The sequence below is a fragment of the Cetorhinus maximus genome, chromosome 14 (assembly GCF_964194155.1).
Source record: "Cetorhinus maximus chromosome 14, sCetMax3.hap1.1, whole genome shotgun sequence".
NCBI classification, from domain to species: domain Eukaryota; kingdom Metazoa; phylum Chordata; class Chondrichthyes; order Lamniformes; family Cetorhinidae; genus Cetorhinus; species Cetorhinus maximus.
In genome coordinates, this window is record NC_135892.1 from 106,902,332 (window position 1) to 106,926,632 (window position 24,301).

Sequence of the window (24,301 nt, forward strand, 5' to 3'; positions counted from 1 at the left end):
ACCTCCTGCAGGGTGCTATTTCCTGGCTCACCATAGACCGGGGCAGGGTATGGTGGAGTCAATATATTTTTGTAGGGAATCTAAGAAAATCATTAGCAATAGAGCAACGTCCTGGTATAGTTTACATTTTTCAGCATCAAACGCAGTCACCTTTTTCCAACATACAGTTAAATATTGCAATGTGGCAAATGACATAAATGGAAATCTTCCTGTAATTATAGAATGGGTGCATTCCTGCACTAGAGGTAGCTGGTTGCAAATGATTGTTGCAAGATTGTACAATTTTTTTCCCCTCTAAAGTGGTTAAGCCTTGGCTTTGATTTTCTCACTCCCTAGGGTGCAGAACTAATCTTAGAACAGCAGACAAAATCACTGCCAAGTTTGTAGAATGTCATAATATTCCCCTTTATTTTGGCATAAACAAATCACGTAAATTTTAAAGAGAAATTACTTTGAGTTTGAATGAGTTCCTATTGACACACAGGCTTTATTTTTGTACTCCAGCATTTGCTATTGGTGGAATCAACAACAAAAAGCCTGAAATTTATATAGCATTTTCCCACCCTAAAGTGTCACAAAGCGCATTACAGTCAATTCAGTATTTTTCAAGTGTTGGCACTGTGATAATGTAGAAAACATGGCAGACAATTTACCTATGACAAAGTGCCACAAACCACAATGTGATCATAATCAGGTAATCTGATTTTTAATGACGTTTCTTGAGGATTAAAAATATTGTTCAGGACATTGCATATAACTTCCTTGCTCTTCTCCGAATAGTGTTATGGGATGTTTTACGTCCACCTGAGAGAGCAGATGGTGCCTCGGCTTAGTATTTGATAGATGACACCTCCAATAGCGAAATGCTTTCTCAGTAATGCACTGGAGTGTCAGCCTAGATTTGTGTTATTCTAGGTTCACTTTCAGGAACCTAAGGCTAAAATAAATGATTCCTAGATATTTTGTGTGCATAACATTGTTCAATTATAGTAATGTCTTTTAGTTGGAATTCTACAATTGTCTGAAAGAGGATTCTTAATCTTATGGATGAATTTAACACATAGCTGCAGTGTGAATATACAAAGTTGTATAAATTATGGATGGAGCAATCTTTGTAAACTTACACATGGGCTCAAATTTTGTGTAGATAAATGAGGCTAACAGCACTTACTGTTATAACAGAATAAATCAGACAGCACCTTCCGCTACTCGCACGTGCAAAGTTAAATGTAGAAATCCAGAAGTTGCTGTCAGAAATACACAGCTTCTCCATAGTGTGTGATATAGTGGTCCTTGCTGATGGACTGACATGGAAATCAATGGAGTAGAATGGATTTGAGGCATTCATCCACTAATTTCCCACTGATGATGGAAAAAAGTTTGGGCTGGTACATTCAGGAATAAGTGAATTTTTAACAGCGTGATGGTTATGATTACTGCCAAACAATGTCTCTGGCTCTGAAAATTTAAAGTGGAGTCTTATTCCTACATAGGTTAAGAAATGTTAGAGATTTAATTTTTTTCTCTTTCAGTAAATCACATCCGTCTTTCCAATCTTTATTTTACTTTCTGTGCCTGATTTGAATGTAATTTATGCTTGCTGCTTTATACTTCTTGGTTCATACCTTACGTGTCTCAGTGAAGTTATTTTAATCTGATAGGCTGGAGAAGCTCGCTTTTGCTTGCCCTGTTCACAATCACCACAAATGCCCTGTAAAGGCCGCACACTGGGTCAGAGCAACTCTCCGCTCAAAAGCCTGCAAAAACATTGTGGGCATCCATCGATGAAGTGAATGGCAAGTGCCGATCCTTTGCCACAAACTGAAAAATCCAAGCCATTGTCTTTAACACAATGTGTCAAGTGGTCTCCTTTGGTGCTGTATGATTCTATGATCTATGATTGAGTAATACAAACTTAAAAGATGGAATTAAAAACAACCATATACATCAAACATAGATTTTTATTAGATTGCCTATGTGACTGTAACCAAAGTTGCTTAAGAACCAAGTTCTATCAGTGAGACATAATCAGTAAGGGACATTGCCAGTTGTCTTGTTTTTGAAAATTACTGTCATGAAATGCAATGGCGTACACAGTTATGGATAATATTCAGTGAGCCATAAGCTGCAATTTAATATACTGGTTTAAAATATCATGTAAGCAAGATAAAATTATATTATTTGTCTACTCTATGCAATCTATGTTTTATAATGTGCGTATTTTTGTCTCAAACATTGAACAACATTGGCAATGGTTAAAAGCAGAGCAGAAATTTCAATTATTTAAGAATAGCTTTGGAAAGGAATAAGCTTGTTGCATTATTCAAAATTGGAATAAAGGAATTATTTTGGAGTTAGGGATGGAAATGACAACAAAAGGAAGCATTCAGCTGTCACAATGTAGTTGTAAGTTCTGCAACCAGGTGGCTTTGCGGAAAGAGTTTCCACTGATCAGCAGGAAGGTAGATCTGATGGTATTCATTAGATCCTGTAGACCTGGAAGTTGATTATTCTTGTTCTTTCCAAAATGGTCCCCAAAGTCTGACAAACCATGTCTAAAACATCCATGTGGGAAGAATTGATACACATATTCATGGCACCAAGACTCAATCCAGGAAACACTGCATTGTACTGAATCTTTCTTGATGTTGACACAAAAGATACTGATAGAACCTAAACATTAACTTTGCCATCCATTTCAGGTTCTCCAAGACAACCCTTATTGCCTCCATGTGTCATGCTCATCCAGTACTTTCTTTGTGGAGCAGGAGCCTTGAAATCTGAGTCTGCCGACCCTGAAGCTATGGCTGACTTATGCAGGGCCTCCAATCCCCACTGTCAGAATCCACTTGCAGCTCTGATTTCTCCAGTCCCTCGTGTGTCGTGTCTCACGTAGTGAGAAACACTAATCTCAGGGCTGCTCGCTGAGAGAGTATGGGTCAATGAAGGCACAGGGCAAAGATGTGCTTGGTAGGGCAGATTTCTTCTTCCTGCTCCTCACCGTCACTTGTGTTTGTTAACATGGAGAAACATAATATTAAGTTCCTATGATGGTAGTTACTCTTTAGGCTTTGAAGAAGCCCGGTCTTATTGTTTTATATTGTATTTGTGCTTCCAAGCTGTAAGTGCAAGTGAGCCATAAAGGTGATTTTTGAACCCTCCTGTCTGGTGCAATTGGTGTAGTAGTTCCTTGAAAATGGCATGGAAGGACAACACCTCATTGCTGTCATCGCTGTGGCTATTTCCATTCTTCCCTGGCCCTCTATATTATGCTCCTGATAGCCAATTCATGAAGGGAGAAACCAGAGAAGCCAGTCTTTACCTGGTATAGATTTATTCACAGAATGAAACTTACAGGTGTACATCTTCTGATTCTACTCCTGTGAGAATAAGTGTCTCTATATATGTGCTCAAGTAACCATCCAATCAGTACCCTTCACTTGTATATACTAACACTCTGTTCCACAAAGTCCAAATTTTCAACTTCATCTGCTTGCATTCATTCTAACTTTATTGGTGCAATTGATTTCACAGGAATGAGCATTTGGTCTCCTTTATCTGCATTTGGGATATCTTGCATGCAATTAATTGATTCATCGTTGTAGCCTGTATAATGAGGCCTATTTATAAAATCTTACTGAAAATGAGCCATTGGGATAGCTCAAATACAACAACTTTTCATTCTTTTAAAATGAATCCATTTCATTGTATATGGTCCATCTGTGAGAAACTTGCAAGGTTTACTTTCAGGTATGTTGACAGGGGTATTACATAGTTGCTGTTGGGTAGACCCTTTCTTTGCCACTTGTCCTGGAAGAAGACATCCAATGCTGAAGACACCTTACCATTGTGTGCGTGGTATTACCCACACAGTCAAAATGAGCATTCTTCTCCTAAATGGATTTTTTAGGTCCCTACTTAGCAAAGCAATTGCCAGTTAGCACTTAGAGCTTGATATTCCTTGTGCAGTAAATGTCTCAGGATAAAATATAAAATATTATAAACTTGCCTGACAGTTTAAAAGTTAAATATATCTTGACTTTAAATTTTATTGCTAGACGCCAGAATTTTAGTACTTTGCCAAAGGTTATTTACAGGCTTCCAGCTGCTGGTGTTCTAGCCCTTTATTCCTCTGCCCATTGTCATTTATGGGTATTAATTATTCATTTGTCACAGTCAAATTATAGTTTGAGGATGTTTCCAAAAATGTAAGTTATCAGTATAGCCTCAGACACACTTTCACCTGGCAAATCTGACCTGGAGTTTTGTGTTTGGTCAATGATGAAGGATTCCTTCTGCAAAAAGACTTGCTTGTCTCTCTCATGTAAAGTGTTCAGACCGGAGATTTTGCTGCTATCTTCAAATCTGTCCCTTTGTACAGACCTGAATGAACAGAAATGCGTTTTCTCATGGCTCTCTTAAATACCTTTATTTTGCTTTTTTAAAGGTCTCAAAGGTTTTTCTAACTGAAGCTTTCCAGCTGTATGATAAATTGATCATGCACCACTGTAGTCTTCTGAAACCTAGCCAGTCGGCAAAAGCATATTTTCGAGTTGTACATTACATCATCCATAGTTTCTGTTGACTGTTCATTTCCCAACACATACTAACAAAGAACCATAGAATTAACTTCATCCCACAGAAAATTTCTTGTTTCTTACAACGGTCTATTGTCCTAAATTTGAACGCGATGGATGAACAAATTAAGTCAGAAGAAAAGGAAAAAGGGAAAAAAATAAGGAATTTTTCCTTTTTCCTTTTCTACTCCTGCTTTCTTGAAGGTGTCCACATTCTCATTGGAATATGGTTCTACAGGTAGGAATCACCCTGCTTTTCCTTGCCGAACTGACATGAGCTTCATCCTGTCCTCATCAAGCTTCCACACTTTCAGCAAAACCTGTCACTCAGTGATGAGAAATCTAGACAATTATCTCTTCCCCTAACCTAGATGCATTACTGTTCAGGGCTTGAGCACAAAAATCAAAGTTGACACTCCAGTGCAGTACTAAAGGAGTGCTGCACTGTTGGAGATGCCACCTTTTGGATGAGACATTAAACCGCGACCCCATATGCCTGGCTTGAGTGGATGTAAAAGATCCAATGGCACTATTCCAAAGAAGAGGAGGAGCGTTCTCCCCTATGTCCTGGCTAATATTTATCCCTCAATCAACATCACAAAATTGATTATCTGATTGTTATCATATTGCTGTTTATGGGAACTTGCTGTGAGAAAATTGGCTGCCATGTTTCCTACATTACAAAAGGGACTACACTTCAAATGTATCTCATTGACTAAAGCATTTTGAGATGTCCGGTCATAGTGAAAAGTATTATATAAATGCAAGTCTTTCTTTTTTTCAAATATAGCTCTCTCATTGTTGCTCCAGCTAATAGCACAAACCAAAGATTAAGCTTGCACTGACTCGGTGCCTATGCCAGGCAGTGATTTTGAGACCTTAATCTATTGAAGCTTTCTTTGAACTTTTTTTAATGGTTAAATGATTAATTGAACAGGAACAAATTCATTTATTATTATACATATTTATTTTAGATCTATAGCAAATAAAATTGACAAAAATACTTCCATGCTATGTGAACAGGCAGCATCTGGAGGCAACTGCAATGAGCATAGATATCTTACATAATTGATCCTGGCAGTTACTGACAGCAAGAAGAAAGAAGCAGGAAATTTGTGCCAGGAACAAACTCAGAGCTCCCATGGGCTATTGCAGGTTCCAACAACTTTGGCTCATTAAATGTCGACATTGTCTCAGAGATTGTACCTATCTGTGGAACTGAGTGTAATCCATCATCAATCGTATTTCACACAGACTTTTTTGCTTGGATTTTCACCACAACAGAGAGCTTTTCCATCTTTGCAAAAATGGCATAAGAGGGAGTCTGGAAATCCCGCTCCTGAACATAGCACCTGGTGTTTTCGTGAGGGTGGTAGTGGGCCCTGATCCGGATATGTGCATGTGCATTTTGCGGAGGCAACTGCCCATAGAAATCAGCAGCTGCCTCCACTTGTGCGATTTTGGTGTGAGAGGTGTTTGAAACCTGAGGTGTACAGATTAAACCTGTTTGGACCAGTTCTGAACTTTGTGGATCCATTTGGATTGCCAAGGTACCTTTTGGAGAGGTGGGGCAATCCTTTGGATATGGTCCCAGGACACCTTTGGGGGAGGTCAGGTGCCCTTTGGGAGAGGTTAAATGCCATTTGGAAGAGATAAAGTGCCCTTTGGGATTACTAAAATGAGGCATGAATTTGCATAAAAATGCATTAAACCATTGGAACTGTGAAGCTCATGGGGACTGTCAAAAACAACTGTGAAAACTCAAGATGAATTGTGAAAGGGAGCTGTCAAGGTGCATTTAAAACTCCTGCCCTTTAACTCTTAGGAAAAAAACTGCCTGGAGTGTTAAAAAAAAATATTGCTTGCTATTTCACTCTGTTGACTTAAACCTTAGGGTTATCATTACTGGATTAGTGCTGCATGACTACTTTCACAACAGTCTGTTATCATAGTAGGGCGCCTGCCATTTTACAGTTTGATTGACAGCCCTCAAGTGGTTATGAACTCTTTGAAGTGGGCATATGAATTCCAATCCTTGTGTTTACAAGCGATTATGTAACTGGATGAAATGTTTGTTGTTATAGAGGATAATGTAGTTGGAGGCATGTAAATGTAGTAAATGGGTTTATATGAATGAAAGTGTTTTTTTTATAAATAAAGTCTGCAGTAGACACTTGGAACTTTATTTTATTTAACCTCAGCATGGGTCCCGAGGACTGCCCATGGTGGATACTGGGTGAGTTGGCATGGTAGGTGTAAGAGCAAAGGGTGGTGGGTGGGGATTAGTGAGCTGGCACTAAGTTGTCATAGGGGTGATTAAGGGCCAGGGGGTGGGCAGGAGCATGGGTTGGCAGGGGCATGGGGAGCAATGGGGGTGGACAATGGGATATAGGTTGGCTTGGAGGTTATGGGGGCCATGGGCATGGGCAGAGGGGCATAGGTTGGCATGGAGTATATGGGGGCCCATGGGAGGTGGGTCAGGGGTATAGGTTGGCATGGGTACGCATGGATGGGGCATGAGGAGTGTGTGAGTGGGTGAAGGGAATGATGGATGGAGGGCTGTTTTATACTTTTTTATTAACTTCAACTCAGTGCTGGTGCACTGAGTTAGGTCTTCCTCCCACCCTGCCTCTGCATCAGTCATCCTCCATGCTCGTTCTGGGATTGCCTGGCTCGACTCCCAGGGAATTCCGCCATCCCAGAACAAAAATCCGACCTTCTGGGCCTCTTTCTCCCAGTTTGGGTTTGCAGAGGCGGGAGATCCAGGAATTTATGTGGATGCAGACTGATTGTGTTTCTAGCCTAAAAGTGGTGCTTAAGTGCCAGCAATTCCTGCAATGCTGTTCTGGTGAAGGATTGATAATCTGGCCACATTCCCCCATTGCTGTAGAGGACACATTTGTGTTTTGAAATAAAGTCATCTTTATTCAGTCCCTCGGTTTTCACAGCTTTAGATTGCACTGAGTCTTAAAGTAAAAGATTGGTTTACTTTTCAGGCTTGTCAAGCAGAGCTAAAAGGCCCCATCACTGGACAGGTAGGAGATTTGTTGGTGACTAGAAAGGTCAAGCTTTCTTGATGTTTCACAGTACATATTCTACTAGCCACTCCAGCAACCAGTGTCACAGTCAGTCTTTCTTGATAGGATATTTACTTGTCTTCTCATTACAAAAGATACGGCTTATTTTATTTGTTCATGGACTGTTCAATGCTATTATTTTCAATTTGCAGTGATTTAGATACTGCTCCTCTTTCAGGCAATGATCTAACCGTTCTGTGGAGGATGGCATCATCATCATCATCAAAGAGAACAGCATCACTTTTATGACTTTATGGAAAAGTTCATGTGATGCTTAAAGCTTGTCCTGTAATGTCATGGTGTAACTTCTGCACACCACCATCTCTATCCATCCCTTCCCCACCACTTGCCATGCAGACTCCTGGGGGAGGCCAAATACCAGAAGAAAATAAGCTCTGGCCAAGTCTCCAAATGAAGCAAATTCCAGGAGGCCTCAGTGTTTGGGAGACACATCCTCCATTTACCTTCTTTATGCAATTATATAGGGCATCCTCAGGAATTCATTTTGAATACTTGCAGTGAATTAGCATTCATTGCACGTGTTGGCAACTTGTTTCAAACAGCAGCATTTTGCAAGAAAGAAATACCTCTTAATATCTAACTTAGTTCTATGCTTGGGTAATTTATACTTATGTCCCCTGGTCCTCCCTAACCTATCTGGCTCAATTAGTCTACATGGATGGGCCAAGTCTAATCCTTTCCTTATGGTAAAGATTAATTTTATTTGGATGACATCCACTAAGTTATCTGTGAAAAGAAGTGACAGCGCAAGACAAAGCGAACTTCACTTAACCATGTATTTCCAAGGACGACTGCTGATTTGTCATGACTCTGCATGCATCCTCTGAAGAAGTTACGCCTTGAACTGTTTGATGGATTGGATTGGTCACAAAAAAGCAGCTTTGGGCAGCATCCTCTACCAATATTCTGGTAGTATTGAGGGTGACAACTCTGACTTTGTACTTTCATTAAAATGTCAAAGTTTAGCAGCAGACTTCACTTTGCAGAAAACTAATCAGTGTGCTTGCTTCCACTCTTTTCTCCAAAGTGAAGTCTGACACTAATCTTTGACATTTTAGTTATGTATTTACAATATCATGACGCTTGCGATCTGAGTGAGCCAATTTACATTGTGGAGTAAGAAAAGCTGATTCACTCCGTTTTATTTTATGGTAAAGCATCAGAATAAATATTGCTAGTATTGAATCTATTTCCCATTAAGGTTATGATTTCAGAGCTCCAAAACTAGTCAATAGGTTCAAAATGAAATCTTGAACTGCAAAAGCAAAGCTTGAACAGACTTAATGTTTCAAGTCCAGTATGACTCTTCTTCGGAACCCAAAGAAGAGTCATATGGACTCTATTCCTCTCTGCACAGATGCTGCCAGACCTGCTGAGTTTTTCTAATGCTTTCTGTTTTTATTTCAGATCTCCATCATCTGCAGTATTTTATTTTTATTTACCTGAATAGGCTTTGTCTGTTCCAGGGATGATAAACTTCAATTATGAAGATAGGTTGGAGCAGTTACTGTTTTCTTTGGAGAAGAGAAGGCTGAGAGGAGATTTGATAGAGGTATTCAAAATAGAGGTCTGACAGAATAGAAACCGTTCCCACTTGTGAAAGGACCGAGAACGAGAGGGCACAGGTTTAAAGTAATTTGGCGAAAGAAGCAAAAGTGACGTAAGAAAAAACTTTTTCATGCAGCAGATGGTTAAGGTCTGGAATGCACTGCCTCAGAGTGTGGTGGAGGCAGGTTCAATTGAAGCAATCGAAAGGGAATTAGACTGTTAACTGAAAAAGAAAAATGTGCAGGGTTATGGGGAGAAGGCAGGAGAATGGCACTAAGGGAATTGCTCATTCAGAGCCAATGCAGACACGATGGGCCAAATTGCCTTCTTCTGCGCTGTAACAATCTTTGAATCTTTCATCTGAAGATTGAATCAGCCCCTTTTGCACAACATTTTTTCAGTATCTAATATTGCAATGTTTTTGAAGATTTTTGTTTCAGTTATGTGCCAGTTAACCCTCACTCAGTGCACAATTCATATGTGATAGCATTCATAGTGCAGCATTGTGACCAATAATACTGTAATTGGGTGGAAAAATGTCAGGCCTCCTGACCAAATTTGATGTTCTGCAGGGCTCCTGTATCTGAGTACTTTCAAAGTTCAATCCAGGATGGATCTGTGAAATTGAATAAACATGTGGTTGGAATGAGTCACTATCCCCATTGACATATTGCCACAAAGACAGGAAATGCACCCTGCTCAATCTGCCCCACTTATCAATGCAGCTAGTCAAACCTTGACTGATGACATTCATGTAATGAATGGAAAAATGGATCAGTCATACTGCATGGAGATATTACTGCATGTTTGGTGAGAAAATTTGCAGTTGGAGAAACTCGATGTCATAGGCAAACAATAGCTACTGGAAAAGAGAGAGAAAGTAGACATGTGCTTAAATATTTGTCTGCATATATCATTTCTAGGTTTATAGATGTGTGTTTAAAGTGGGAAACACCATCCAGTGTTCAAAGTGTTAGTACAATGTCAGTAATTCTAACTTGGGGTAATGGTTGTAACACATTTATACTGAAATATGCATTGCCTTTGATTTGAAGTTTCAGAGCACTCATTTCAAGTTGGATATTTTCCTTTGAAAAATAATATGAAAATTTGATTGTTCAGAACTAAGACTCTTATTCAAGTCACAAAATATTAAAAATGTGCTGTCAGTGTTAAATAATATTCTTACATTCCTCCAATTCTGGCTTCTTGCGCGTTCCTGATTTTCTTCATTCCACCATTAGCAGCTATGCCTTCAGCTGCCAAGGCACTAAGCCCTCAATTTTCCCTCTCTAAATGTCTCCGCCTCTCCCTTTCTCTCCTTTAAGACACTCGCCAAAACCTATCTCTTGACCAAGCTTTTGGTTACCTGTCTTAATACCTAATTACATGGCTCAGTTCTAAACTTTGTTAGATAATACTCTTGTGGAGTGCTTTGGACCATTTTACCATTATAAAGGTGCTTCCATAAATACAGTTAAGCTGTTGTTGTTTCCTGATTTTCTATTCTGGAGTTGATTTTAACCCCCAGCAGGTTTCGGGCAGGCAGGCCTAAATTTGTGGCTGAAAGTATTTTAACTTCAGGTCTACACCTGAACCACGCTGGGACTAGTGTTCTTGCGAGCTGCATAACTAAGGAAGTAAAGACGGTTTTAAACTAAATAGCGGGGGCAAAGAATCAAATCTGGGAAGATGTGGTATATCAAAGAGTAGAGACAAGGCAAGAGAGGAAGGTATTAATGTGGGAAATGATAAGCAGACTGTGACAGGAAGGGACAGAGAAAACAAATCTAAGAGTAAATAAGCAGATAAGGCTAAAAGTTGCAAAGATAATAAAAGGACAAAACTTAAGGCTCTGTATTTGAATGCACGTAGCATTTGAAACTAAACAGTTGAACTGATAGTGCAAATAGACATAAATAAGTACAATCTAATTGCTATTACAGAAACATGGCTGCAGGATGACATAGATTGGGACCTGAATATTGAAGGGTATGTAACATTTAGGAAGGGCAGGAAGCTAGGAAAATGTGGAGGGGTTAATTAAAGATGACATTAGCATAATAGAGGGGGATGACCTAAGTTCAGGAAACCAGGATATAGAAGCGGTTTGGGTAGAGATGAGGAATGATAAAGGTAAGAAGTCATTTGTGGGAGTGGTGTACAGGCCCCCTAACACTAACCACATGGTAGGATGGGATATCAAAGAAGAAATAATGGGAGCTTGTCAGAAAGATACGGCAATTATGGGGGATTTTAATCTACATATAGACAAGAAAAATCTGAGGTACCAAAGTAGCTTAGATGAGGAATTCATAGAATGTTTTGGGGATAATTTCTTAGATCAGCACGTTCTGGAGCCAATCAGGGACCAGGCTATACTAGACCTGGTATTGAGCAATGTGATAGTATTAATTAATGACCTCATAGTGAAGGCACCCCGAGGTAGCAGTGATCATAATATGATTGAATTTTACATTCAGTTTGAGAGAGGAGTGAGTCTAAGACTACTATTTTAAGCTTAAAAACAGGCTATTATGAAGACGTGAAAGCAGAGCTAGCGAAAGTAAACTGGCAATTTAGGTTTAGGGATAGGTCAATAGAGATGCAGTGGTGGACATTTAAGGGGATATATCAGAATACACAGAATAGATACATTACAATGAGAAAGAAAAATTCCAAGGTGGGGACCCACCATCCATGGTTAACTAAAAATGTCAAAGATAGTATCAAACTTAAAGAAAAAGCATATCATGCGCAAAGATGAGTGACAGGTCAGAAGATTGGACAGAATATAAAAAACAGCAAAGAAGAGCTAAAAAATTATTAAAGAGAGAAAAATTAGAGTACAAGAGAGAGCTATCCAGAGATATAAAGGCAGATATTAAGAGTTTCTATAGATATTTAAAAAAGAAAAGAGTTAACATAGTGAGCAAAGGCCCTTTCGAAAGTGAGTCTGGGGAAATAATAATGGAAAATAAGGAGATGGCAGATGATTTGAACCTGTGTTTTGTGTCAGTCTTCACTATAGGTGATACAAGTAACATCCCAGATATAGCTGTAAATCAGCAATTGGAAGGGAGGAACTCAAGAAAATTACAATCACCAGGGAAGTAGTACTTAGCAAATTGTTGGAACTGCAGGTTGACAAGTGTCTGGGTCCTGATGTATTTCATCCTAGGGTCTTAAAAGAAGTGGCTAGTGAGATAGTTGATGCTTTGGTTTTAACTTTCCAAAATTCACTAGATGTGGGAGAGGCTTCATTAGATTGGAAAATAGCCAGTGTAACTCTTTTATTCATAAAGGAAGGGAGACAGAAAGCAGGAAACTATAGGCCAGTTAGCTTAACATCTGGCATAGGGAAAATGTTAGAAGCTATTATTAAAAACGTTATAGCAGGGTACTTGGATAAATTCAAGGTAATCAGGCAGAGTCAACATGGTTTTGTGAAAGGGAAATTTGTGTTTAACCAATTTATTGGAGTTCTTTGAAGAAGTAATATGCTGTGGATAAAGGGGAGGTACTGTACTTAGATTTCCAAAAGGCATTTGATAAGGTGCCAAATCAAAGGTTATTGCAGAAAATAAAATCTCATGGTATAGGGGGTAACATATTGGCATGGATAGAAGATTGTCTAGCTAACAGGAAACAGAGAGTAGGCATAAATGGGTAATTTTCTGGTTTGAAAGATGTAATAAGTGGTGTGCCACAGGGATCAGCGCTGGGGCCTCAACTCTTTAGAATTTATATAAATGACTTGGATGACGGGACCAGAGGTATGGTTGCTAAATTTTCTGATGACACAAAGATAGGTAGGAAAGTAGGTTGTGAAGAGGACATAAGGAGGCTACAAAAGAAAATAGATAGGTTAGGTGAGTGGGCAAAGATCTGGCAAATGGAGTTTAATGTGGGAAAATGTGAAATTGTCCATTTTGGCAGGAAGAATAAAAAAGAATCATATTATCTAAATGGTGAGAGATTGCAGAGCTCTGAGATGCAGAGGGATCTGGGTGCCTAGTACATGAATCGCAAAAGGTTAGCATGCCGGTGCAGAGAGTAATTAGCAAAGCTAATAGAATGTTATTGTTTATTGCGAGGGGAATTGAATACACAAGTAGGGAGGTTATGCTTTAGATATACAGGGCATTGGTGAGACCACATCAAGAATATTGTGTACAGTGTTGGCCTCCTTACTTAAGGAAAGGCATAAATGCATTGGAAGCAGTTCAGAGAAGTTTTACTAGACTAATACCTGGAATGGGCGGGTTTTCTTATGAGGAAAGGCCGGACAGGCTAGACTTGTATCCGTTGGAGTTTTGAAGAGTAAGAGGCGATTGATTGAAACATATAAGATCCTGAGGGGACTTGACAGGGTGGATGGGAAAGGATGTATCCTCTTGTGGGAAAACCTAGAACTAGGGGTCACTGTTTAAAAATAAGGAGTCACCCATTTAAGACATAGATGAGGAAATTTTTTTTCTCTCAGCAGGTTGTGAGTCCTTGGAATTCTCTTCCTCAAAAGATGGTGGAGGCAGAGGGTGGGATTTTCAGCCCTGCCTGCCAACAGGATCATCCGGTCATGCTGAAAGTGAATGGACTTTTGGCTGGGCCACCAAATCTCCCATGGTGGGTCCCGTCATGACAGGGCCGGAAAATCCCAGCCAGAGTCTTTGAATAATTTTAAGGCAATGGTAGATAAGCAAGAGGGTGAAAGGCTATCAGGGGTAGGCAGGAATGTGGAGTTGAGGTTAAAATCAGATCAGCTATGATCTTATTGAATGGCAGATTAGACTCGAAGAGCTGAGTGGCCTACTCCTGCTCCTAATTCGTATGTTCGTAACTTTGGGGCCTCGCCTCAATTCCCACTCAGCTACCTGCCAAACAGGTCTTCAGAGAGGCTCTTCGTCATTCCCGACAGCTGCTGACCTGCCTTCAGCTTTCTTATTCTAGCCTGGGTTAAAATGCAGATGGGAGTCCCCATTGGCATAATAGAACCCCAATTTTCATTGATTCCAAGGGCCCCTGTTAGCTTTCGTCAAACGCCTTAGCCGACTAGCTGCAGTGAACTATTGAAATGATTGTTAGCAGGATTCCAGTGGGAGTGGGATGGTAAGGCCCATTTTAAAATCCCCATCACTCTCCACCGCCCTAATCCTACTTGGCAGATTGGGTTAATATTAAACCCAACCTCAAAATTTAGAAATCCAAAATCTACACATATTCAGAACTATTCGCAGTATTTTGGGAGTTTCCATTGAGATAGAAACAATGTATTAACAAAGGCTTACAGGCTTGGGTTTATACTGTGATACTTAGTGGATTGAGATTCTGTAAGGAACACCTGGGAAGTTTTCATGCATAGTTTGGCTGTGGTTTAATGTGCAAACAACATCATGCACCTTGGCTCTGTTCTTGACTGTGTTAGGCATAGCTGCATCTATCACCTGGACTTGGTGAAATATCACTGACAGTGAAAGAAAGATCATTGCTATGTGGTACAGGGAAAGGTGAGACCAAGTATTCATCCTGTGCACAAACTGATTTTCTAATGGCGATATTCTTGATTGAATGAATCAAAAGTGTGTTTTATGTCAAAAAGGACATTTCTCTTCCTCATGGAGTCAAGTCAACAAATATAGGGTGAAGTCGTCTGCTCCTGTTTGCGGCGGGCATAGCGAGTGAGTGTGTAAAATATCGGGAGTTGGCAAAAATCGGTTTCACATTGTCGTAAAACCAGTTTGCGATCGTTCGCTCTACCCGCTGATGGTGGGATGCATTTCCCGCCACCGCACGTTGGGAACCTAATTTCAATACTTTCGCATCTCATTATAAGCCCTACTTGCTGGAATCATTCCCCCCACGCTGGATCATCCAGGCACAATCACGCCGAAGTGCTTCACAACTGTACATTAGCGATGTGCACCTGGCAAGCTGCACTTCGTTTAGGATTTCGAGGTTACTTTGCCTACCTTGCCACAGGCAGCACTCGCAGTCATCAGTGCCATGCTTCACAGGCAGCACCACATCATTTTTATGGGGGCTCATGGGCAGGTCTCTACCGACCAGACCAACCATAAGGCGAGGGGGGGCTTTTCAATGGCTGCACAGCTAGATTGATTGGGGAAGGGGGAGAAATGGCCTCAGGCAAGGGAAGAGGCTGCAGGGCAGTGGCTGTACTGGGGAAAGGGTATATCCCAGGGTGTGTGTGGATACACATGTTGATCTGTGCGAGTGGCCTCAAGATGGTGCGGGCTGAGGAGGCAGTCCTCTTAGGAGATGAGGCCAGATGGAGATGTGAGGGTGTGTGTGAGAGACTGAGTGGTGGTATCCCTTGAGCCTGCAGTGAGTGAGATGCCAGTGAATGTGTGATGACCTTATGAGTGTATGAGTTTAGAGTGATGAGATGGTTGCCTTACCCTGTGGCATGGACAAGATCATTCGTCCTCTTTCTGCACTGGATAACCAAACTTTTCTGTGCAGCTTTGGCACTGGCACCGCCTCCCAAGCTGGAGTGGTGAGATTGCTGGACCTCCTGCAGTCAGAGCGGGAGTGGAGGTCAACACAACAGTCCTCCTTAAGGCATTCCAGTGATAGGTCATTGAATTTTTCTTGGCTTTCATGGCCATGTTTTCACTAGAGCAGTCCTGGGTTGCAAGCATTGAGAACTGTGGGCGCAGCTGCAGTTTAGATATGGCACCCAGAGTGAGGAAACAGTGAGGTAATGGCATGGCAGGCAATTCAGAGGCTGCACACCAGTGGGACAGTGTGTTGCCTGTGGCTGCATTAGTAATGAGGTGGGAATGGGATGAAACGGCGTGAAAACCTGCCATTGTGACCCACGGGTGAAACATCATTTTTCATGCCCGCCTCCACACTTAGTGCAATTCTGCCCTTACTGTTTTTTTATCCTAAAACTTTTCATTACACCATTCTTTCCTGAGAAGTGAACTGTCTAATAAATGAATTATTCATCTAAAAAAAATTCTGAAGACATGGAGTAAAATATTTAACTAATCACTTTACTCTGTTACCTGGATTCATAGCAACAAAAATGCAGTTATCATTCCTAAGCAACTTTGTATGGACCGAATGAAGAAAATGCACAGTTGCTTTCTCGAAAGCAAATAAGTGAATTATATCAACCACATGTCCAGTGACACATGGGGAAAATTTTATCCCCCGTTGGTTGGGAAGTGCAGGAGCGGGCACGGGCAGGCACGCCTCCGATCGGTGCCCCCGATTGGGGGCACGCCACCATTTTATGTGGGTGGTCCAACTAAGGCCCACTCAGCGTGACGTCCGCCAGGAAGCGCTATGCGCTCCCTGTGTAGTGGGGGGGGGGTGGTGGTATTCTCTCAGCCAGGAGTGCGCTCTTTCGCGCATGCGCGCGAAAGAGCACACTAATCTCCCTGAGGCTAAGTGCTGCCTCAGGGAGAACGGCTCCAAATTTAAAAATGTTAAAGAAACGATAGCAAAATTTCCCCGACATATCCCCTCATGTGACACTGTCACATGAGTTGGGACATGTCCATCACTTGTACTTAAACCTTTATTAAATATTTTAAAACCCTCATGCATCCCGCCCATGGATGAGGTTTCATGGTTTTTCTTAAGCCCGCCAGGGCTCCTGGACTGCTCGCCAACCTTAACTTTAGACGGGCAGGTCCATTAATTATGTCAATTACTTTTTCAATGGCCTCAATGGGCCGTTGACAGGTCGGCGGGCGCATAGCTGATTCGCTGCGTCCCTGCCGACCTGAAAATGGAAATGACACGGGGTGACGTTGGGAGTTCCACCTGATGTCACCCCACGTCATTTTACGCGTCGGCAAGCGGGCCCCACCCCCGCTCGCCGACCAGAAGATCCTCCCCATGGGGCAGAATTTAGCCTTTGTTAGGCATACTTGGTGGGGGCGGTCGGGAAGCTGACCGCCGCCTGCGATTGAGGCCGGAAAGTGATTTCACACTGGCGAGCCAATTAAGGCCCTCCCAGCATGAAACGCAAGCAGCAGTGCTCAGCGCTGCCTGTGCAGGCTGGGGGCAGTACAAGCAGGGCAAGTATGAACTTCACGCATGCATCCGAGTGCATCCCAGAGCTGCCTCAGGGAGATGAACAGTTTAAAAAATAATAAAAAAGATTAGAAAGATGTTATAAAACATGCCTCCTCATGTGACTCTGTCACATGAGTAGGGACATGTTATAAGTGAAATCTGAAAAATTTTATTTCATTTTTATTTTTTTATTTGATGTTGGAAACCTCATCCTGCCTGTGGATGAGGTTTCCAAAAAAATGCAAAGGCCGCTTGGCCTTTTCGCCTGCTTGCCAACCATAAGGTTGGATGGGCAGTGAAAAATTCTGTTTAATTGATCCTTTAATGACCTCAATAGGCCTTTTAATTGTCGGCGGGCGCTCTGCCAACCGAAATATCGCGTGACTGCGCATTGACATCACCCGACATCAACGCACATCATTTTACACTCGAGCGGGTTGGGAGCGCACCTGCCTGCTGAGGTAAAAATTTTGCCCATGATTTATTACATCCATTTTGCTGAGGATTAATTATCCACAATTCACTTCAACACAGTCACTCATTTGATTTGTATCACAAGGTTGACAACTAATCTAAACAAATAAGAATCCTCTTTATTCACCATTGTTGTGAATTTGATTGCACTGATGCAGATGGAGATATGTATCACTACAGGCCAGATGTCCAATGAATTGTTTGTGCAATACTGTATGTGGGATCCAGCTTTGACTATCCCACTAGGAAACAGAAAGGAACAGAGTGAAAAATAGAAGGATTCATTGAGGCTAGTAGCAAAGCCCTGAGATAGGGAATGCAGGTAAAGAGCAGCGATGGGAACTAGGGATGCGTGGTAGAACAAGGAAGAGCAGCAAGGCATAGGGGCACAGAGCAGAGGGACAGTGATCAGGTGGGTAGGGGGAGGTACAGGCTGGCACTGGATGAGGTGCAGATGCATGGAGATTAGCAGAGTGCACCTGTGCAAGAAGATGGGGGACCTTCACTGCAAACAGTCACCTGCAGCAACGTAACAAAGATATCTATAGTCAGACTTTTACATAAAAGAACTGACCACACTGCTATTTATTAAGTCAGAGACCAGTTGTTATTTGGGAACTATGACCAGGCTTCTGACAAAATTTAGGAATGTGGAGTAGGTGGCACAGTAGTATTGTCACTGGCCTAGCGTTCTAGAGACCCAGGTTAATGCTGTGGGGACCTGGTTTTGAATCCTCAGAAATTTGAATTCAATAAAAAAAATCTGGAATGAAAAGCCTGATGATGACCACAAAACCATTGCTGATTGTTGGAAAAACCCACCTGGTTCACTAATGCCCTTTAGGGAAGGAAATCTGCTGTCCTTACCTGGTCTGGCCCACATGTGACTCCAGACCCACAGCAATGTGGATGACTCTTAAATGCCCTCTAAACAAGGGCAATTTGGGATGGGCAATAAATGCTGGCCTAGCCAGTGATGCCCACATCCCATGAACGAATAAAAAAAATGCAACCTCCCTTTAAGAGGAGCATTCACACTTTAAGTGGGGAACCCTGTCCTACAAGTAGGCAAGCTGCCAGCCATTGACACAGTCAAATGCTCTGGTGGCACGGATCAGACCATTCATCCTCTTTCTGCACTGGATGGCCAACCTTTTCTGTGGCAAACTTTGGCACTGACCACCACTGCCCCCACCTCCCAAGCTGGAGTGGTGAGATTACTGGACCTCCTGCAGCCACAGCAGAGGTGGAGGATATCACTGCAGGCCTCCAAAAGGCATTCCAATGACAGGTTATTGAATTTTTCTTGGCTATAGCGCCCAGGCCTCACAGTGATAATGTCGGTCAGGCACATCCCCACCCCATTTCTCCCCGGCCACACCACCTCACTCCCCTCCCTGCCCCACCATATCCTATCCACTCCTGCTTCACCCCACCTGCAATATCTGTGAATGTGGAATGTATAGCATAGCATTAACATAAGGACCAAAATTTACAATGGGTAAAGTAACCATCCAAATGCTTAATGTATTTGAAGTAATTTCTTCATTATTTTAATGGAGGCTTTAAGGTAAATGATAAGGTGTTAAAATAGTGGAAAGAGGAAGATCAATTCCAGCTTTGTAAATATTTATACAATAGCATCATCCAGGGTCATATTTACTTTGCAGAATCAAAGTATTATAATGATTCGAGGCATATTTCTATGCTCACCCCTCTACGCTCCTCCCACCACCAGACCTCCTGCTCCCTCAGGGTCTCAGCTCCTCTATTACTCTCTCCATACTCCTGCTGTATGAAGGCGAAGAAAGGATGGAAATTGGAAGCAAAGTTCAAATAAACTGTGTTGCTATTGGAAACTGTATGGGTCTTAGCTATACCTTCCTTTTCGTGAGATATTTGAAATATACTTTGTTCCAGTCCTCCCCAGGTTCCCTCCCTCAGGCCTTTTCCCAGTACATTGATGACTATATCGGTTCTGTTTCCTCCTCTCGCCCCTAACTGGAATTTGTCATTAATTCTGCTTCCAATTTCCATCTTTCCCTTGTGTGATCCATCTCCGACTCTTCCCTTGCTCGATTTCCCTCTCTTAATTTCTGGGGATAGAATAACGACCAATGTTCACTGTAAGCCCACTGACTCCTGCAGAAATATATCCACAGATGGGTGAAAAAGTTTAGATGAACAAAAGGCAAAAACTAATTTAATAAAACCATTTTTCAGGAGTAGTCTTTAACAATAACTGGAGAATTTATTTAAAAGTATTAATGGAATAAGAAAAAGCTTTTTAAAAAATAAATAGGAAATGTATGTGTCAGCCCAATGTTTGACTCAATTGTGTTTACCCTTCCCTATTACTACTTTTTATAGGCCTATGTGTTTGAACTTGGCTCCAGTAACTTCATCCAAAAGTTATCGGGACATACAGAAACTGTCATTACTTTGGCATTTAACTCTTCTGTACCGAAGGTAATCAATTTTCTTTTTACTTACTGAATGAGTGGATCTATTAATAAACAAGTGAAAAAAACTACTATCCACAATCTAGAGCAAAGTATTTACTTACTTATAAAATGGGTCAGAGATTACCGGTAATTTGATATTTTGCAATGATCAAATAAAGTGAATTAATTTAGAACTCTAACTCAGTTCTCTAAAAATGTGCAAATATTTCTTTGCTGTCAGTTGAACAGTAGAAAACACTATTATTTTGCAAGTGAAACACGAGAACACATTTATTTCCTTCTTGTAGCCATGTTTTGGTCAATTGGATGCCATAATTTGCATTACTATTGTAAAAGCAACTTGAAAGAGAGGTTGTATGGTTTACTTAGTGGAGTCACTATTATAAGTGGTCAAATAAGCTTTGCAGTTTTTTCATGACAGGAACTGATTGCTGTATGTACCCGAAGCCTGGAAAGAGCTGCTTGGCATGTATATTCAGTAGCGGGTATAACAGGGACAGCAGCAGCTGCCTTTGTCCTTCTAGGCAGTAGAGGTTGCGCATTTGGGAGGTGCTGCTGTAGGTGCCTTGGCAACTTGCTGTAGTGCATCCTGTCAAAGTACATACAGCATCCACAATGCAGTAGAACTGCACGAGCCTGGCCTGCATTGCTTTACCCTTCTTTTCCTTTGCAGAAGTATTTTTCCTCATTTGCTTTTGATGGCAATATGTGGGGAATTATGGCTTCGAATCCATGCCTTACCAATCCATCATGCAGCACATCAAAGTTCCAATGTACTATCATCTCCCTGCTACTCTGTTGTAATTCCCTTTTAAGAACAAAGCAGTGCTATGGGATAAATTAGCTCTTCTTTACTTGTGGGAATAGTATGCAGAGCATAGGAAGGGATGCAATTCAAGAAGGTTTGTCTCATAAGAGCCTGAACAACAAGAGTCAGCATAGATTTATTAAAAACAAACCATGTCTGACAAACAAGATCTGTGAATATTCCGGATGAATTGGTATCAGGCATGTGGATTTTTAGACCCAGTTTAGTAGTTCCTGTGGGGACTTAGCTCAAAATCATAATATTGCTTTGCTTTTCCCGACTGTGAGTAAAAGCTGCTGAACATGCTCTTTAATGGCAAACCACTATATGGTCGAGAAGTAGAGGAGCTGTGGAGGGCAATAAAGGCCAATTAAATAAACTTCAAGTTATTCCTGGATTGGGGTCAAAGGCAAGGGCATCCTACCATGGGATCAGCAACCCCATCCATCAGTCTAGAGGGGGCCCACAACCGCAGCCCCTTTGTAATTTTACCTGAGGCTTTTGAGCAATGCGTCACCATGCGGCCCATTGACCTCAACCAGAAACTGGGCATTGGAGTTCTTGTTACAGATACCCAGGGAGACGCGTCACCTTCCTAACAGTGACCCATTGCACATCTGGATAAGTAATCAATTGACGAACATTAGGGAAGATGCTGACTTTAGATGCTTGGGTTACCATTTCTGTGCTGAATCCCCATGATTTCTCTTAACTGACTCGGTTAGTCTTTTGTTTTCTACAGCAATGGAGAAATTTCAGCAGAATCAGAAATACTTAGGAGAGGACATGCTCAGTCCTATATCTTCAAACACGGATCCAATCAATCTTAAGGATGTTTATTTCCACATTGTAAATTGGCAGTTCCATCCAAAGTATCTCCGGCCCTCTTTGTTGAAGCTGCCAATACAGAATGATACCCTTTGGTCTTTGCCTAACAACCAGCTTCTTCACAAAAATCCTATTAGGCCACTGCATCTATCCATATTTTGCGGACAACCTCATAAGAGTTGCTTGCTGAAAGGACTGTTTGGATAGCTCCCCAGCAAGTTCCCTCAAGGTTCCAGGAGCTCAATTTTAATTTTGACGATACCTTATTTGACAGTTAGGAAAGGGAAAAATGTTATCCAGAGGTCCCTGCTGGTCTGCATGTGTGGATGTCAGCTGATAAAAGAATACATAAAGGGAATATTGCTTCTCCCCATGATTCAATAGCCAGCTGGAATTCCTCTTCTGGTAGTCCTGTGACTGGCAGGGGATGCTTGCCACAAGCAGCCTGTGGCAAGAACCTGCACGTGGAATCTTTTCACACAAGGAAGCTATTGCCACACGCTTCTGGCTGACCGGGAGACTCTCCCACTCCCTATAGGCTTATTAGGTGGATTTGAGAGTTGATAATTAACCTGTTTGGCCACATCATGTGCTTTCTGTGACCATCAAGTCCTGAAGTGGGACCTGAACCCAGAGCTTTCAGTTTAGAGGTAGGGATGCTACTCACTGTGCCACAAGACCTCTCCAGCTGGAACTGCCTGCAGAATGGCTGCCTTAAGAGTCAGTGCCTTTAGGAAGACAATAGCAATGATGTTGCTTGTGAGGCTGACACTCCAGTGAAGTATTGAGAGAGTACTGCATTACTGCATTGTCATAGGTGCTGTCTTTCAAATGAGATGTTAAACTGAGGCCCTGTCTACCTCCTCAAGTGGGCGTAAAAAGTCTCATATTGCTTTTGGTCAATATTTCTCCCTCAATTAACACTACTAGACAAAGGTACAGACAGACAGTCAGTTCCAGCTCAGCCTGCCTATATAAGTTTGTGTGTTCATTAAGACAAGAGCTGTGAGGGAAACTTTTGCCATGCGGAAAAGGAGAATGCAAGAAACAAAACAAGAGGTTACAAAACAAATCTGTTAATTCATTCATTTGCATTTTGCTTTTCATGAGATCTTGGCTGTTATATTGGCCTATATATTTATATAACTAGAATGGTTGCATTTCAAAAGTAATCTGGTTGTAAAGCATTTGGGGATGTACTGAGGAAGTACTGGTTACTCCCATGAATGGTCTGAGCATTTTCCGTTTAGGGGTGTCCTTACTGTTTAATATATGGAGATGATGTGCTGAATGGTCTACTTCTCTGCTGTAACCATTCTGTTCTATGATCTAACTGTACAATAATGTGACCCAGCAATTGTATTCCCTGTGTTCTGAGTTGGATATTTGTGTTTCCCACACCTGTGCTTCTTCAATCTTTTGAAGATGGTGTGAGTAAACACTTAGGGAGACAAGGCCAGAGGCAATTTTATTGGCTGCTTTATTTCACAGAACATGTGGGGTAATAATTATGTTCAGATCTACTTAGCTTGAACAGTACAATACCTTTTCATAATAATACAAAATAGTAAACATATTACGTATACTTGACTTCAGCTAAACACTCCTGCATTCTCCTTCTCAGTATGGTAAAAATATCCCTTGAAGCTTGCACAGGCTTTGTTGGAACTGACAGTCTATCTGTAACATTGTCTCTGTTTTTATCAAAATCATTCCATTCACAGCTAACAAGGAAAGACAGCTAGATACCCTCCTTAGTGCTTGGGACCAAAGATTTCCCAAGACAATAGGTGAAAAGTGTTTATCTAGTAATGAGACAAGCTAACAAATTGCTATTGTTTCCAGTTTTGTCAGAAACAACTATCTTGGGCATATTAACACCCTGTTGTTGAGGTGCCTTTTTTGCTATTGTTATTAAAACACTAATATTAAAATCAAAATCCCTACTGTGGAAAAATTTTGAAACAATCCAAAATAGTAATCTATAAATACAAGTTCTAGCTTTAATATCTATGTTTCATTAATTTGGTATAATATTCATTGCTAATATACCTACTGTATTGTAGCTGAGAATAACAATATTTAACAATCATATAGCACCTTTAACATAGTGAAACATCCCAAACTAGTCTGCAGGACCATTATCAAACGTTATTTGACACTGATCCCCATTTAGGAGATATTAGGACAAGTGACTAGAAGCTTGGTCCAAGAGGTTTTAAAGGTGTCTTAAAGGAGGAGAGAGAGGCGGAGAGGTTTAGGTAGAAAATTCCAGAGCTTCGGGCCCAGGTAACTGAAGGAACGTCCTCCAATGGTGGAGCATTAAAAATATGGGATGCAGAAGAGGCCAAAATTGGAGGAATGCAGAAATCTTGGAGGATTGGAGGAGGTTACAAGATGGACAATGTTGCGGAGGGAATTTTCAAATTGAGACATTGCTGAGCTGGGAAC

General features: G+C 41.3%; 1 protein-coding gene across 1 annotated transcript in view; it reads left to right on the forward strand.

Annotated features, from left to right (window-relative positions):
* Positions 1 to 24,301, forward strand: part of wdr27 (WD repeat domain 27) — a 478,059-nt gene that overhangs the window by 244,899 nt on the left and 208,859 nt on the right. Inside the window, exon 24 of the mRNA XM_078556372.1 lies at positions 20,120 to 20,218. Coding sequence (XP_078412498.1) covers positions 20,120 to 20,218 — 99 coding nt within the window. The remainder of the gene's footprint in view (positions 1 to 20,119; positions 20,219 to 24,301) is intronic.